The sequence below is a fragment of the Puntigrus tetrazona genome, chromosome 19 (genome assembly GCF_018831695.1).
Source record: "Puntigrus tetrazona isolate hp1 chromosome 19, ASM1883169v1, whole genome shotgun sequence".
In the NCBI taxonomy this organism is placed as follows: Eukaryota; Metazoa; Chordata; class Actinopteri; order Cypriniformes; family Cyprinidae; genus Puntigrus; species Puntigrus tetrazona.
The window spans coordinates 18416343-18433154 of NC_056717.1; the positions used below are offsets into that span (position 1 = coordinate 18416343).

At 37.2% G+C, this 16812-nt stretch overlaps 3 protein-coding genes across 5 annotated transcripts in view; 2 read left to right on the plus strand and 1 right to left on the minus strand.

Annotated features, from left to right (window-relative positions):
- The first annotated feature begins 669 nt into the window (after positions 1 to 669).
- Positions 670 to 4316, plus strand: rab25a (RAB25, member RAS oncogene family a). The gene is made up of 5 exons (XM_043218454.1): positions 670 to 870; positions 1066 to 1261; positions 2384 to 2577; positions 2951 to 3031; positions 3421 to 4316. Exons 1-5 carry the CDS (start codon positions 834 to 836, stop codon positions 3534 to 3536), a joined length of 624 nt encoding a protein of 207 aa, XP_043074389.1. The 5' UTR covers positions 670 to 833; the 3' UTR covers positions 3537 to 4316.
- naxe (NAD(P)HX epimerase) lies at positions 4317 to 7350 on the minus strand. 2 transcript variants are annotated; one of them, XM_043218453.1, is made up of 7 exons: positions 7294 to 7350; positions 6546 to 6729; positions 6349 to 6457; positions 6161 to 6271; positions 5952 to 6062; positions 4921 to 5068; positions 4317 to 4749 (listed from the first exon to the last, which is right to left on the minus strand). In XM_043218453.1, exons 2-7 carry the CDS (start codon positions 6710 to 6712, stop codon positions 4547 to 4549), a joined length of 849 nt encoding a protein of 282 aa, XP_043074388.1. In that variant the 5' UTR covers positions 6713 to 6729; positions 7294 to 7350; the 3' UTR covers positions 4317 to 4546. The 2 variants fall into 2 exon arrangements, with proteins under 2 accessions (XP_043074388.1, XP_043074387.1); XM_043218452.1 differs by having other exon boundaries at positions 7184 to 7335.
- Positions 7351 to 7754: 404 nt separating this feature from the next.
- The window catches only part of oxr1b (oxidation resistance 1b), a 42897-nt gene continuing 33839 nt past the window's right edge, over positions 7755 to 16812 (plus strand). For both annotated transcript variants that reach the window (XM_043218265.1, XM_043218266.1), the window contains exons 1-2: positions 7755 to 7884; positions 11836 to 11923. In XM_043218265.1, the coding sequence (XP_043074200.1) occupies positions 11907 to 11923 (17 nt within the window). In that variant the 5' untranslated portion in view covers positions 7755 to 7884; positions 11836 to 11906. The remainder of the gene's footprint in view (positions 7885 to 11835; positions 11924 to 16812) is intronic.

Genomic DNA, 16812 nt, shown 5'->3' on the forward strand with positions numbered 1-16812 from the left:
CCTCCTACAGGACAGGAGGACGAACGTTATCGTTTTTGCGGCTGTTTAACGCTATACCGCGTCCTTTGCTCGTTTTTGTTGTCCCATCGCTTAATCTTTGCTTTTAATATTGCTAAAGCTCGTTAAATGGAGCGCTATATCAGGTCTGGACACCTGTGGCATTGTTTATAAGTAACAAAATAGTCCGGTTTTTTAATATAGGGTGGCCATAAGAGCCATTTGGACGCATCTGGGCCAGGAATCTATATAGCCTAAAGCATCTAGGTTTTGGCTTTGTTTGCGTGCAGACCGATCGGTGTATAACATCGGTTCCTTGTGTTTTCAAAATGCTCTTATGGTCACCTAAACAATAAGTTAACCACAAGCTGTATATACTCAAAAACTCTGACATGTAACTGCTACATGATTTACCAGCCTAATTTACATAAAAATTGTATTGAAATAGCACAGCCCTGCTTATAGGCACATTAAGTAAATCCCCTTATTTTATGTTTACAGGAGCTGTTCAGCAGTGGGTTCACGGCTCTGTGTGTCTGGTCTGCTGGTTTATGTGCTGCTGGACAGCGAAAGAGCTGTGATTTAACAGTTTTGTGTGAGAGGGTGAAGTCACTCCCATTGCGTGTCAGCCGTTCTACCTGTTTCACCTGCTCTCCCACCCCAACTGTCTCAAAGAAGAGTCTGGCCGTGTGGAATCTGCCTTTAGATCAGCACGAGAATGGATTGATAAAGCTTTTCGGAAACCTGAGCATCTGCTTTTCTCCTCCCAGCGGATTTCGAGCTAGAGCAACACGTAAGCACTACACGCAGACTGACGCATTACTGCTAGGGTGAACATGGGGACAGATTTAGCCTACAACTTTGTCTTCAAAGGTAAGTTCGAATCACTTTACTGGAGATCAGATTTTTATCAGCCTGAATGACAATAATAATAATAACCTTTAGCAAAATTGGTTAGTTTGTCTTGCCAGCCTCCTTCCTATTAATGGCATGAATTGTGTTCCTTTTGTGAATTAGAATAAAAAGTCAATCAATTAAAGTGAGCTAAAAAAAAACCTTGTCTTTCAGTTGTTTTAATTGGGGAATCGGGGGTTGGAAAGAGCAACCTGCTATCCAGATTCACCAAAAACGAATTCAATCATGACAGCCGTACAACCATTGGAGTGGAATTCAGCACTCGCTCCATTCAAGTGGATAGTATTACCATCAAGGCCCAGATCTGGGACACGGCCGGTCTCGAGCGCTACAGAGCGATTACCTCGGCGTGAGTAACTCATTTCCTCATCTCAAAATATATATTCTTCAATCCTAAGGATACACCTAATCTATGCGTGTTCGCGTTATTTAGGATAATGCCAGCTGTGGAATTCGTAATGACTGGTTTAGCATCACACCCAGAACCACTCCTTTTTTAGTCTAGCAAACAGTTAAAAGTATAACTGACATGTGACTGACATCTACAGTTGCCCTGACAAATACTTAGACCGCTCTTTAGCTATTTAGATAAATCGTTTGTCACCGGTTTGAGATTTTACTTAGTAACGTTCATACATTTTAAAGTGCATCCAAATTACTTTTTGAGAGCCACAACTACACATATAGGTATATTGTATTGTAAGTATTTATTATATTATTATATAATATGTTTATCATGAGAGCAAATTATGAACTGGAATGAATTCCTTCAAAAAGCTGCCTCAAGACTAACATTTGCACTTTTAATAATAAACCTTTACAGCAGACACATGTTTGTACCTAAAGAGACCATCTGGGTATCTTAAAGGTACATATTAGTACTTAAAATGTACATATTTGAATCTAATAGGTACAAAAGTATGCCTTTTGAATAGTTACTGCCCCAGTGACAGCTTTTGTACCTTTCTTTCTGAGCGTGTAGGAATTTGCGTTTCGTTTGCTTTTTGTCCGTTATGCAGATTTATTTGATCAAAATTACACTATTTTTGCTTTTTTATATATTTTAAATAGTAATTAAAGCGTAATTTATTACTCTGATGCAAAGCTGGCTTTTCATAGTCATTACACCAGTCTTTACATGATTCTTCATTTTAATGCACAAGAAACATTTCTTATTACTATTCTAAATACTAAATAGAGTTTGTGTACTATTGTATAACTTTTCTCAGGATTCGTTGTTAAATAGGAAAGATAATTGTAATATAATATAAATATAATTTCTATGAAATTAGTTTTATTATAAACCTCTGAATAAAACTTTTCAACGGTAGTGTGATTTAAAATTATGCCTTTTGTTAAGGTTATGAAAAAAACCTTTTTCCTCATTGTGAACAAGATAATGAATCATGGCGTCCAATGTGAGCCGAAGTCCACTTCCTGTTTGTAATAATGAGTATTATGGCTCTTGTAGGTATTACAGAGGAGCCGTGGGTGCGCTGCTGGTTTATGACGTCACCAAGCACCTGACGTATGAGAACGTGGAGCGATGGCTGAAGGAGCTGTACGATCACGCTGATCCTCACATAGTGGTCATGCTTGTGGGAAATAAAAGCGACCTGGGAAACGTACGCACTGTGCCAACAGAGGAGGCCAAGGACTACGCAGGTATCGATGCATTTCATGACTTTGTTCTAGACATTTAAGCCCTTCAATCAGGGATGTGTAGATCGAGTTCCCGAAGGTCCACTCTTCTGCACGGTTTTGCTCCAAACCTAATTAAACAAGCCTGAACCAGCTAATCAAGGTCTTCAGGATTACTAGAAACTTACAGGCAGGGGCTCTACAGGACTGGAGTCTGACAGCAAAGATGACGTTTACATTTTGTTTTTGCCTGTACAATGAACGTCAGTGGGCTCTAATGTCGTTTAGATATTCTCCATAATATTGTATTTTGTGCTCACCGTAAGAAAGAAGGGTTTTTGAATGAGCTTTCCATTATTGTAATTCTATTTTATGGTTCATTTTTTTAAAAAACCAGAGGCCAAAGGCTTACTTTTCATGGAGACGTCTGCATTAGAGTCAACTAATGTCGAATCTGCCTTCCTTGAAGTTTTAACAGGTGAGTTTGCTTTTTACTTTAAGTCATTGATTAACTTGGAAGCAGAGTGTGATTTATAGGATTTATGCAAAAAGTTTGGAATAATTACCATTTTTTAAAAGACATCTGCAGTTTGTTCATTAAGGCTGCCCTCATTTAATCAAAAATACAGCAAAAACAGTAATATTATAAAATATACTGTTATTGAAATGTATATATTTCCTCATCATTACTTATATACATTACTTATTATTTAGTGTCACGCGATTCTTCAGAAATTATTTTATTATTTATTTAGTTCTTTTAAGCTGTAATAGTTAAATCTTTAATATTTTTGATCCCATAAATGAAGTCTTGGTGAGCATAATACAGTGCATAAACACAGCGTTCATTTATGTTTCCTTCATCAGCAATACACAAGAAAGTTGCTAGTAAAGAGGTCACCAGAGGCTCGATCAGCGCGGTGACTCTGGGCCCCTCCAGCGAGTTTAATGAGGAGAGACGGTCCTGCTGTAAAAGCTCCTGAGCAGATGAATAAACATCAAGAGCAAAACAAAGACTTTTCTGCACACTTGAACCTCAGTGGACGTCGTATCATTAAGCAAAATGGGTTTTTTTGCAGCTTCTTTTTTTTTTTTTTTTACTTTTTAAAATATGTAAACCAGGGATTCTCAAATCTGGAGTTCAGCTCTTACTCTAATCAAACACACCTGAACTCAGGATTTGAGGAACCCTGATGTAAACGGATGGTACTGTTAATGTAACATAAGGCTTGTTTTTGGCAATTATGACTAGAAGTGAATTCAAATGACTTCGAATGAAACTCAAACGGGTTGTGCTGTATTATAAAGTTATTATAAAATATTATAAAGTTTTTTATATGGTGGGAAATGAACAAAATTGACATTTCTGTGCAGACTTCGGGTATATAAATTACAGATAAAAATATAGGCCATTCAATTATTGAACAAAGTAAATAATATCTTGGGATGATCTACGATACATTTTTACACTTACACATTTCATATAGAAAGAATATTAAGGATTTTTAAGAAATATTAATTTTTCATTTATTTTCCAAAACGGTGAGATCTTTTCATTACACCAACGGGAAGAAACTCTACAGTCTGCCAAATTCGTCATATTAACTGAAACTAAGACCTTATTCAGGCATTAAAAAAAAAAGTGTTGTTTTAAAACTACAGCAACATATTTTATTTATTTTTGTATTTTTATGCCACGTGGTATGTTTCATGTTTCCGCATGTAATTATGTAACGCTATTATATTAAAACACGAAACAATGATGCAGTAATTATTCAGGCTTTGTCAAACGTCAAAACCTAAATATCCATTTTAATTTGATACTTTTATAAATTCAGACATAACTAACTAGAGCGATTCCTCCGAAACATTCTGAAACAATGCTCGGCAATAAGCAGTTGCACAATTGCTGACTGATGCCGATTAATCCATATCTACAGTTATTGTAGTTGTTTTAATCAAACGCACAAAAAGGAGTTGAAGGGCTTAATGCTCAGTTCAGCTGATAAACACAGTCAGTGCCCGGGTATTGAGGCAGATTCAGTTGGTGCTTCTGCTCAAGCGCAGGAGGAACGAAGCGTCCTCCCAGGAAGTGGTAGCGTCCTTTGAAGTGATTGGCTGCTTTCTTAGGGGCCGTGAGGGAGATGAGCATGTCAGGCTGAATCCCGTCAGGACAGCCGTTCTCCACATCCCAACCTATCAAATAAAACGAATGACAAAAGCAGAAGTCGTTTATCATTGTACTGTTACCAGGCATTTTATAATGGCTCGTTAAATGCTAATCAGAACGATTTTGTCTACTAAAACTCTTAGATTGCAGGTAAGTCAACGAATATTTCTTGCTCGGTGGGACGTGCGTGCTGTCACCTGAAGGTATGTCAACGCTAGCAATGGGCACGGTTATCTTCTTCAGCTGGGAGAGGATGTCGCCGAAAGGCTCTCGCACAGCACCCTTAAAACTGAATCCAAAGATGGCGTCCACCACCAAATTATACACTTCATCAATCACATCAGCCTGAAGACAGCATGATTGGCAAATGCATGTTACTAGTGCGCACAGCAAACACATGCGCTGCTCTTCAAAAGTTTAGGCTTGTAAGAAACATGATTTTGAAAAAAAAAAAAAAAAAAAAAAAAAACGATTTTGCTCACAAGTTGCATTTATTTAATCAAATTACTTAATAAAAAATAGAGTAATAATATAGTTGGTACAATAATAGTTGTACTGCTGATATGTTTGTTAAAACTAATACTTTGGTAACACTTAAGTACAATAAGGTGTATTAAGCTAGTATTACTAACATGAACAAACAATGAGCAATGTATTACATATGACCATTTATTACGGTGTTTATTCATCTTTGTTAATGTTAATGAAAATACAGTTCATTCATGTTCGTTCACATTGCATTAACTAATGTTAACAAACACAACTTCTGATTTTAATAATGCATTAGCAAATGGCGAAATTAATATGAACTAATATGAGTAAATGCCGTAGAAGCACTGTTCATTCTCAGTTCATGTTTGCTAATGTTGTTAACTAATATTATCTAACAAACTTTTTTTTTTTTGCAACAATGTAAATGTAACGCATCTGTTCTGAAAAATCCTTAATATTAAATAAATAAAATCACGTTAAAAAATCGTACCGATTCCAAACGTCAGTAGAGTACATATGCATAAGGTAAGAGCACACATGCATGAAGGTAAAAAAAATATATGAAACATTAAAATGTCAGCTTTTGCATATCTTGAGCAGCTGGTACGTTCGTGGCATTTAGCACGTTATTTTATCATATATTAATGAGGAGGAGAAACTCATATGAGGGCTAAAAACATCTGGCCCCCCTACGGTGTGAAAGATGTGTTATTGACCGCTGGGGTTTGTGCAGTACCTCAGGCATCTCTGTCAGGAAGGATATATCCATCTTCTCACACTGGGTGGTAAGATTCTGGAACAGCTGTTTGCTGGGGCGCTTTGGGTACAATACGGAAGGCTCATATCCCTGGGAGATTCACATGCAATATGAATAAAATCGATACGCCTTCGTGAAATATTAAGTGTAATGAAGCAATGGTTTATTTTCAGTACGACGAAACTCACAAACAGTTTGAGATGTCTAGCACAAACCAACCCATCGCCTCCGTTATTTCCCGGTCCACAGATCACCAGGACTCTAGGTGTGCTCTTGAGCAGCGATTGCACAGGATAGCCCTATGAAGCAAAAACTACTTTTAATGAGTATTAATGTATTTGATCCTTTCTGCATGTCGGTGGAGCGTCAGATGCACCTTTGACACAGCTGAGGCACAGCTGAGACCGGCCAGCTCCATTAACTGATCCACACTGAAGCTGTACTCGTTGAACAGCTCCTCGTCAATGTGCTGAGCCTCTTCTTGGCTGCAAAAGAAAGATTAGATTAAAAACGATCACGTTTGTGCTCATGCGACAATAGGGGTATTAATAAATGCAGCGCGTTCACACTCACCCCAGGTACTTGATTGTATTGGCCATGGTGCAAGCCTGTCTGTGAGCGAGATCTTTAGTGTAGATGTCGCTGGCAACACGCGCGCATGCTCCTGTATGGGTCAGGACGGAGACTCCTCGCGACGTCACGAGAAGACCGATGCCAAACAGGGCTCGAACTCCCAACATTCACCTGGCTTAAGCTCCTGAACACAGAAATGCAATTAGAAAGCTGTTAAAAAAATGACGGTGCATGCTGGTGATTTCTGCCTACATAGAAAGAGAGAGAGAGAAAAAAATACAGTAGGCCTGCAATAATCCTGAGCAGAAAAACCTAATAATTTTATCTAATTTAGTTTAAATTAATTTTAGTTTAGTTCATTAACTTTAGTCAATTTAATTTAATGCAATACATCTTTTTTATGTGTAACGAGGATTATATAGTTAAAATAATATAGTTATTATATTACTTATGAATTATTTAAATATAAATATACATATACAATATATATAACTAATACATATAATTCAGCCCGGGCAACCTAATCATGAGAAAAAATGATATTGCACGTTAACAGTTTAACGTGCTATCATCAGGTAAAAAAACTATTATCGGTTGAATCAAATGATATAGATATTAAAAGCAGAAGCATTTAGTACCTCTTAGCAATGTTAAGGTCAAACGCTCTTTAACATTCGTTAACACCAAAAAATGCCCAAGACACCGCCGGCAGAATAAAAACGTATAGAATAGAGAATAAATAACGTACTTGCAGACCTCTGCTGCTGAAACTCAGTATATGAACAATATCCGGGTTCTTGAACTTGAGCCGCTTTTCATAATAATAGTCTGACTTTTATACAGTTTTGTTAAAAATCAAATCAAATTTAAATAAGTAAAAGGATAAACACAACAACAACAACAACAAAAACAACATAATAATAATAATTATTACATTCATTCTTTTTATATTTGCTATAATGTGATTTATTTTAGAGTTTTTCTTCTCTTTGCAGTATAGAAGTGCAGCGTAGATGCACATATGAAATAATAAATATAATCGAAATAATTCCTTTCATTTTTTTTGTCGATGAATCCCTCGCACATGATGCATATGCAATGTTCCCAGTCTGTTTTTGGAGCGCATCCGTGTTTTTATCCTTCACTCAGACCAGGCCTCGTTGTGGTTGGATCCACACCCCTTTACCTCAGGTCGGGATGGTACGTTCCGCTTGTTTAATAGCTCTCTCGGATCGCTAATGCTGGTATACTGTGAATGATATTCCGTGCCAGGTGCGATCATAAACACTGCATGATATTAAATATTCACTGGATATACCGATGAAGTACCTGGCTTAAGGTAAGCGCAAATTAATTCCAAATTATTATGTTATTTAATATAAGAGTAAGCTTGTTGTATGGAATTTCTTTTTTTAAATACACCGGATTTCTATAAAAGGAAATTGAACTTGTGCCTGACTTTTTATAAGGACACCAAAAAGAAGGAAAGAACAACCGTCTAAGAAATAGTGTACTTTTTTGTTGTTGGCGTTTTGAATGTCAGGAGGGACATTTTGAGGATACCCACTTATAATTTTCTATTATACCTGGGTTTGGTTTTATTTTAATGCGTTGCATTTATTGCATTAATTATTATGCGAGTGTTTATATTCGGGCTAATATAATTTAACGAACCCATCAAGTTCGCATCCTTTATTTATTTATTTTTTTTGTGTGTGTGTGTTTTTAAACTGAAGATGGTCTTTCTGGAAGACTGTATGTGAAATCTGCACTGATTCAGTATTAAGTTTTCAGTTAGAGATCACTGTCAATGGAAAAAAGTCACTTCTTCATAAGAAGAACACGTTTGCATGGGCTAGTTTTTTTCCTCCTGTATCTAATTTAATCGTGCAATTTTTTTAAACTAATATGACCTTCAATCTTACATGGTGTGAATAAAGCCATTCTGCCCCCGTGGTATTTCTTCAATTACCTTAGAGTGCGTAAATATCATGTTACATTAATATGGTAACCATTCATTACAATAGTGTATGTCAAAGTACCCAATATCACCATCTGATACAATCAAAATGCTATTTGATTTAAAGTGTCTCAGATATTATTTCATGAAGCAGTTTTGATGCACGCTGTAATTGAAACTCAGAGATGCTGTATCACTGTTGGTATGTCCTCAATGATCGATCTCCGAGCAGCAGGGCTTTTACATCCAGGCCGACACTCGTGGAAAGCTGCCATGGAAAAACCCAGTGAATTACATTGTCTGCTCATAGCTGCCATCTGTAAATTACCAAAGAGTTGACGGCCTGTTTGCCTGGCTCAGACACAGGCTTTAAAGATCCAGCCGCTGAAACGACCGAAGAGCAGCCCGCTCAGAGCAATGGCCATGCACTCACAAACTGAAGCGGCACTGTAATATCAATCTATCGATGAGTGCCGGGCCTATGTTTCGCTGTAAATTAGCCTTGTTACATATAGATGCTCATTGTGCTTCCATGGTCATGGCTGCTGCACTTCGATAATGCCTTGGTGTTTTCCAGCAAGAGCTTTTAGCGAATCATGCTTGTCTCCTAAGACGCCGTAGTAGACTTTAATGCAGACCAGATACTTTAGATTATTCAAACATCTGTTAAATGCTTTCATGTAAAAGCCCGGGGAAGAAAATCACGTGATTTGTGGATGGATATAGATGTTGTTTTGCTAAATGTACTCTGGCTGGTGTAGATTGTGGGTCTTTGTCGCTGTCCAGTGCTGAAACCTTTCCCCACTTTAGATTAGAGAGCTGCGGTAGTATTCTGACATAGAGTAAAATATATTTTAGAGTAAAGTAAAAGTTATCCCAGTCTTATAATGTATATATATATATATATATATATATATATATATATATATATATATATATATATATATATATATATATATATATATATATATAGGCAGCTTTAACTGTGTACTTATTGTGGTCATATTGTATTCATAAAACATTTTTTGCTATTAAGGATAACTGCATTGTATCAAATGAAATGTTAATACACAGCAGTTAAGGCCACCTCGTGTAAAGTGGTATCAAATAAAAATAAGTAATACGGTTTCAGGAAATGCTTTTACATTTTTTTTTAATGTTACAAGTGCTGCTGCAAATGTTTTAGGTATTTCCTGGCTTATTTACGAAATTGTGCATTAAAAAATAAGACAGCATATGTGATTCATTTTGCTTAGCAGACACCCTGAATATATTTAGACGTGTGAGGTTTAACTCTGTATGATTTCTTACACTGAGAGGGAAATATAAAGTAAAGTGGCAAAGTTTATCACAACCTTTCTATATTACTTTGAGGCAATAAAAAGACTTGTAGTCTTGCAGATAAATAATCCATAAACTATATTTTGTGACTTTGCATGTACTTCTGTAATAAGCACTGAAACGGCTACGCTCAAAAACAGCACGCGGATTTGTTTATAATCCATCTTTGTCTAAAACTGTAAGAAGAGCATATTGTTTTTATTCGCAAATTATGATAATTGCCGTACATAGAATAATTGGCCCCATCAAGCCTCTGTAAGTAATGGCTGTTTGTTATTCTCTCCCAGAGGCCACGTCCCTTCAATCTAGTGTGATGAACTCCGGTGCTTCCCTGCTGTTGTGTGATATATATACACCAGATGTTTATTAATGAGGCTCATTAGCGACTAGAAATTAAGTGTTTACTTTGTATATTTATACCTTGTCAAGTCACATTTATTTACGCAGTCTTCCAAGCAGCTTCACAGAAATGAATCGTTAAACCACAGTGAAGTCGTTTCATAAGTGATGAATTTTGCAACAGCGGTTTGTGTTGTGAAGCAGCTCTACGGAACGCGGTCGGCGTTATTCGGTTCAGATTAGTTCGGTAACAGTAGTTCGATAACAGTCTCGGCGTTGCAAAGTTTATCAGTTACGAAACAATGATCAGAAGACCGTCATGACAGACACGCATTAAAATACAGTGAGTTTATTTTTATATGCATCAGCCTGAAATCCTCAGTCATGGTCACGGGCGATTTGATTATAGTGCGCTGCTTCTGGTTTTATCTCAGACGCAACAATTACCGTTGTCATTTTGTGCTTTGGCTCACTGTAATGAAACCAGATGGCCAGAAGGTCATCCTCAATTAAGGAAAATCCATTTCCATTCATAAAGCTATCCATTATCGTCTTCCGTTAATGTCCCCATTTCTTTTCATCGATATTAAGACCCGAAGCCGTGCAGATCTTGCTGTCCATTGTGTGCAGCCTGCTGCTTTTTACACTTTCCCAATCCCATCCTACAGAGATGTGTCCTTTTGAAAATCTTGGATATGCCTGTGCCCTTTGGTTGAGGCGGGTTGACGGTAGAATAGCAGAAGGTTTGCCTACGTCTTACGCAGGCCGCATTCATACATTATTAATGCACCCAGTTTGGACGTGCAGCCCTGGTTGACATATGTCTTATCTTCCACTTATCTCATTAGCTAACAAAGATTTTGACAGGCATGAGAAGTTTTGGGACCCCAGCTAGTGCACGGCTGAAATAAGACCTGTGCCACGGCAAGCGTCTGCAAATATTTGAATAATATTAAAACATTTAATATCATCCGTTTAAATAGAGAGAGAAGGCGATGAAAAACAGGAATTACAGGCGTAAGCATTTTAATACCCTTTAGGGCAGATCTATTAAAGCTGATTCTTGGTTTCTTATTGACATTATACTTGAATTAGCGCGAAGTTAGCTCTAATGTTATTAGCCAATGCAGACAACACTCTTAAAATAAAGCTTATATATTTGCATCAGTGGTTCCATGATGAAACATTAACATCCATGGTGCACAGGGGGTTCTACATAGAGAAAAATGATTGTTAAAATGCTCTTTAAATTTAAGAATTTTTTTATTTTTGTATAAATCTGTTCCCTGAACGGTTCTTTGTTTCTTCTTCTTTATATACCCATTATTGGAATATTTGTTTTTTAAAAGCGAATCTTCATTTACACTTGAATTATGTATAACCTCAGACTGTAGACAGGAAATCTACAAGCTAATTCCTTGGTAAACACCATCTGGTTGGTAATTAGTGGACAGAAAACGAACGAAAGCACCGAGCTCCTCAGATTTTGCTCAAGGCTGTTGGATTGTGGCTGTCAGCTGTAATTTGCTCAGGCATACAGGTCACACACCCCTTACAGAGATGAGGTTATTGGTTCTTGGATTTTTTTTAAACCTGATACCATGAGATGGTGATTGAACCTCACCCTGTAACCATACTCTCCTCCCACAGGTCCACTCTATAGAGCTGGCCTATCGCTGTCATTGTGTCACCCATCCAACACGGGATAACAAGGACCCAGAATGTTCAGCACAAAGAGGTCAGTACACAATAGTGGTTTACGGTGCTTTTACATGTGTTTATCTCTGTTATCAGTGGGGTTTTTGGGTCATGCATTGCTGTTGCTGTTGCACATACTGTACATGGGGTTAAATGTATCTTCAAAACAGTAGTCGTGGAACATGTTAAATCATGCTTTCTTTAGAAAATACTCTAGTTTTGCATTGCAAATTTGCAAATTTATTTGTATGCATCTGTATTATTCTTTTTTTCTCTTGTTTTCAATGGAACCGCCACATATTTTAAAATGCCAGCAGAGAGCCAGAGAGCTGGCCAGTTTTTTTTTCACCAAAATGTTCAACTTTGGGTAATACGCAGCATTTCTCTGAGCCGTCCAATCACATTTAAGAAGGCACAAATATTGCTGTCGCATTCTACCTATAAGCTGATATACCTACAGGGCAACTTTTTTCTGTCAACTGGAGACACATAGCCCACGACTGATCTAAATCGTCTAAATTTTCTACCAATTCTCAATGGTTAAAGTGCGCAAGCAACTTTATTAAAAGAAGTTGCCCATTAAAATTGCTCTAAAAGCTCCCCTGTGTATCATAACCCATAAAGGGAATGAATAACAATGAAAAAAGTTATAATTGCTGGTCTGTGAGTGTCCATGTCTGTACATGATGACATCAACAGTATTAATACAAAAAAAAATATTCATGCATTTAGTTAAACTGCACCTCCAAAAGCTTTAATGCACACACCACCTAATGTGTTTAAATCACATGCAAAATCTAGAAGATTTTGCTAATGAGTTTAATTTATACTTTAAAATATTTACTGATAAATGGGGAGAAGTGGCAGCAGAGGTAATTTGTTTACGATGGTCTTATTTGATGCACGGACCAAAACAACAGTATAGATGCTTGTTCATTTATACAATGAGCGTCAAATGATCAACTAAGCATAAATCAGTGTGACTGCACGACTTAAATATTGGATGTAAATGCATCGCGCCTAAGGCACACACACAAGCGGATCACGCTAAGAGATGGTGAAGTAAAAGTCAGAGTTTTCTGAAAGTGAACTTTGTGATGAGAATCAAACTCCTCCAGCAACCCACAAGAGATTAGAGGCCATTATCATTTAAATAGCATAGACCCCAGGTGAAAGTAATCCTGGATTCTAATAAATGCAGGCTGTTCTCGAGGTATTGCGGAAACATAAGTAAGGATCTTGAATTTTTTGCTTTAGCCCTGTGATGCATCATTAGGAGGTTCAAGCGTAAAAATCTCGAGAGGATTACATAATCCTCTCTAACCCCTAACACAAACCTCATCCCCCCCGTCCCATCCCATCCCACCGCACAGCTGTCATCCCGCGTGATGGATGCCATAATCTGCATTCCTCCGTATGCATTTTCCATTGCAGTTTTCTGAGGGTGAAATATTCTCCTCAAGCCTTCCAGACGTGCTCTAATGGCCGGCCCAATTGCATTAAAGAGGACCGTCTCCTTTTCTGTTTTATTGATGACTGCTTTTTGGGATTGTTAAAGGGCCTGTTTTATTTATAAATTGTTAGTTTTTTTTCTTCTTTGTGCCAGTCAAAATGCATTCGTGCCTTTACAAGCAGCGTTTCAGGATGTTTGGAAGGTCCTTTGAGATTTACAGTTATTTTTAGCTGCGGCGGCACCGCGCTGTTATCGCTGCAAGAAACAAGAAATGGATTGCTTGGAAAAAGTCTATAATTCACTGTTATAGATTCCTGTCGATTACAAGAATAAGTCAAAAGGGTGATTTTTGACAAGAATAGCCTAAATAAGGTTTTAAGGCAGTATTATTAGGAGAACAGTTCTCCCGAAGGCAGTATTATCAAGCCTCATCTCTGGATTTGTCCCGGCTAATGGAGTAACTACGCAAGTACATGACGTAGGGCTAGAAAAGGAAGGTATTGGTTTACAGATTTCTTAGTCCAGGTGAACAAGGATCGCAGTGGCAGGTTTAACTAATCACTAATCTAAATCAAGCTGAGAGCTGTTTCAGCTTTACCTGATTAACTGAAGGCATACTGTCTGTTTAGAACAGAGCAAACCCATCTGTTACTGCGATATTTGGTTACAGTGTTTAGTTCCATTAAAAATAACCATTTAAACATACTTGAGTGTCGAATGTAATAATCATTCAATTTTGAATTCTCATTAAAAAGCGCATCCTTAACTATTTTTTAAACTTTAAACACATTTGAAGCATTATTTAATGAGTTATTACAGGTGACCAAACATGAGAAAAGATAATACCAACATCCAAGAAGACCTCAGATGATGCCAACCCTCAGACGACATACAAAACTATCAAAGTTTACTATAAGTTTGATCCCAACATACGATCATTGCTGTTAATAATGTTCGCTATCTGTTTAGTGACATGTCGTTAAACGACTTGATTTTTACTGTATATTTCCGCCATATAGACATCAACTTGTTACCACTGATAAGCTATTGCTAAATATAATGTAGAAACATTAATTTTCTATTATGGGTTATGAAAGGTTAATATTTTGGTTTTGAGAGTCTCAAACAACAGGTTGACATACATACAAGGTCAAAAACACTTTAATTTTCTTATTATATGCATTTATTTTTTCATTTGTTCAATGACTCCCAAACGATTCATTCAATTTATTTTTTCCAAAGTCCTCCGGTGATTGATTGATTTCATTTAATGCAGTATTTATGAGCTTTTAACACTCCAGAAGCGTCACCAAGTGGCAAAGAATGAGTTTGCATTTTCATTCAGACCAACGCAAAAAGACCAACAAGTGGGCGGGCAATGTTTTATGTTGAGGCCATCATGAAACAGCTTGGCATTGTTTCAGTGATTGAGAGTCGACTGTTTCTTTCGAGAGACAATAATGATATAAAGAAATAGCTAATGAAACAGAAATGCACAACAAAGATGACATTAAAACAGAAAAAATTACAATTATTATAATAGTATTCCAATGAAGCTAAATAGACCGTGCTGTTTCTCTCTCTTAAAGCTTAGATTTCAATTAAATGTATTAGATTTTTTTACAGTTTTTTTTAACCATTTTTTACCGTTTTTTCCGTTTGGTGTTGCTCGAGCATTTTCAAATGATTTCTGAAGGAATATGTGACACTGACAACTTTAGCTTTACCATCAAAGGTATAAATAGTGTTTAGAAAGGAGTAGGAGTGATGCTATGTATACTCCACAGATACAGTGTTGTAAGATGAAAGTCATTTCTTGCGGGATAAATGAAACATGCAGTCCCATCTGAATTATGCAAGAGGACAAAAAAAGTATTTTAGGAAGGCAATAGTAGGGGATGTTTTGATGTGAAGCCTGTATAGTGCATTTCCTATAAACCTAAACACCCATGCGTGCTCAGAGTCGCCTATCCACAGCAATTAACAAACGAGAGCTCGCTTCATTCGGAGCGACTGTTCTATACCTGCCCTTCCTACACAAAGTTTTAAAGGCTTCCTGAAAATAAAAGACAATTTTTTTTTTCTTGAGGGAAAAGATCGGTAAAGTGGAAGAACGCCGGAGGTTCTCAAAATAAGCGTGTATAGGTTTAATTTCCTTAGTGTCATCTTTGAAAAATGGCTATGGGTGAGAAATTGCCTTTAGGCCCTCCTTAACTGGTAACAAATCTTTTTATTTCTGGAGTGATTCATCCTCTACGATAGTCGTTTTGTAGAGTTATACCATCTCCCGCCTTGCTTAATTTGGTTTGACTTGTCTGTCTTCTGCACAGAGGCGGGAAACTTTGGAGTAACGAGAGCGTCTACCTATAAGAGCGTGAAGGAACACAAAGTACTTTTCTTAGAGAGGATTATGCAGCCCGTACTACAAACTCAAGTGCTTGCGTAATAAGCCTGCACGGAGACCGATGTTTCAAGAGTGATGGGTGGGAGGCAATGCAACAGTGCAGTCTGTAGTCATATTGAAATTGGCTTGGCATCGCGGAAGAACTTATGCAAATAATATGCATTTGATTGCAGCATATGAAATCATTTAAATCTCCAGAGAAATCGACTCATTTCAAAACACTCCCAAAATGACATTGGAAGGTCACACTTTGCAATAATCTGAATTGTGTTTGACAGTTTGGACAAAATAACTTCTCAGGCTCCGGTGAGGTTATCTTATTTGTTGCAGAAATATTTATTTCTTCTGCTATTTTAGATTCAACTCTGCATTTCCGTCTTGGCTTGAGAAAACCGACGTCTTCCCAGTAGTCTTTTTCTTTTTATTATTGTTTGTTTTTGTACGAGGCGTTCAACGGTGACCCAGTTCCAGTCTTTGATGTCAGAATCTCAGTTCGACGAAGGCACAGAATGTGAATATTTAATATTCCTCACATTATCATCAGGCCTGTGCAATTACAAGCTCACTGCTGGATTTAACAATTTCATTACAAAGACGTACATCCACTTTACATCTGTTGTCTTTTGTTGACGTTGTATTGCGTTGGTGATTGCCAGAGAGGACGCCGCTATGCAGAGATCTTTCTTCGTCAGTCAGATTTGGAAAGTCTTGATAATGCGTTGATAGGCTCTTAACTTCTCCTTGCCTTTGCCTGAGGATACAAGAAGACATTTAGGTGATATATAAATCGGAATATGTATACGCAGATTAAGGTTAGCTAATATCTTACTGTCTAATAAGATCAGCACCCAATGGGGTATCGATCTAACACCTGCTGCTGTTATGTAATATTTAAGGCGTTTTTGCCAGCAGGAGTTTGAGCAGCTTAAAATCTGTCATAATCTATTAATGCTCTCTTTCACTTCGTTAAACATGTTCCACGCTGATGCAGGCGTATTATGAATGATACATGGTAGTTTTGCATGTTTTAATGCATTCATCTTTTTGCCCTTTGTGTATTTTTGGAGGGCAA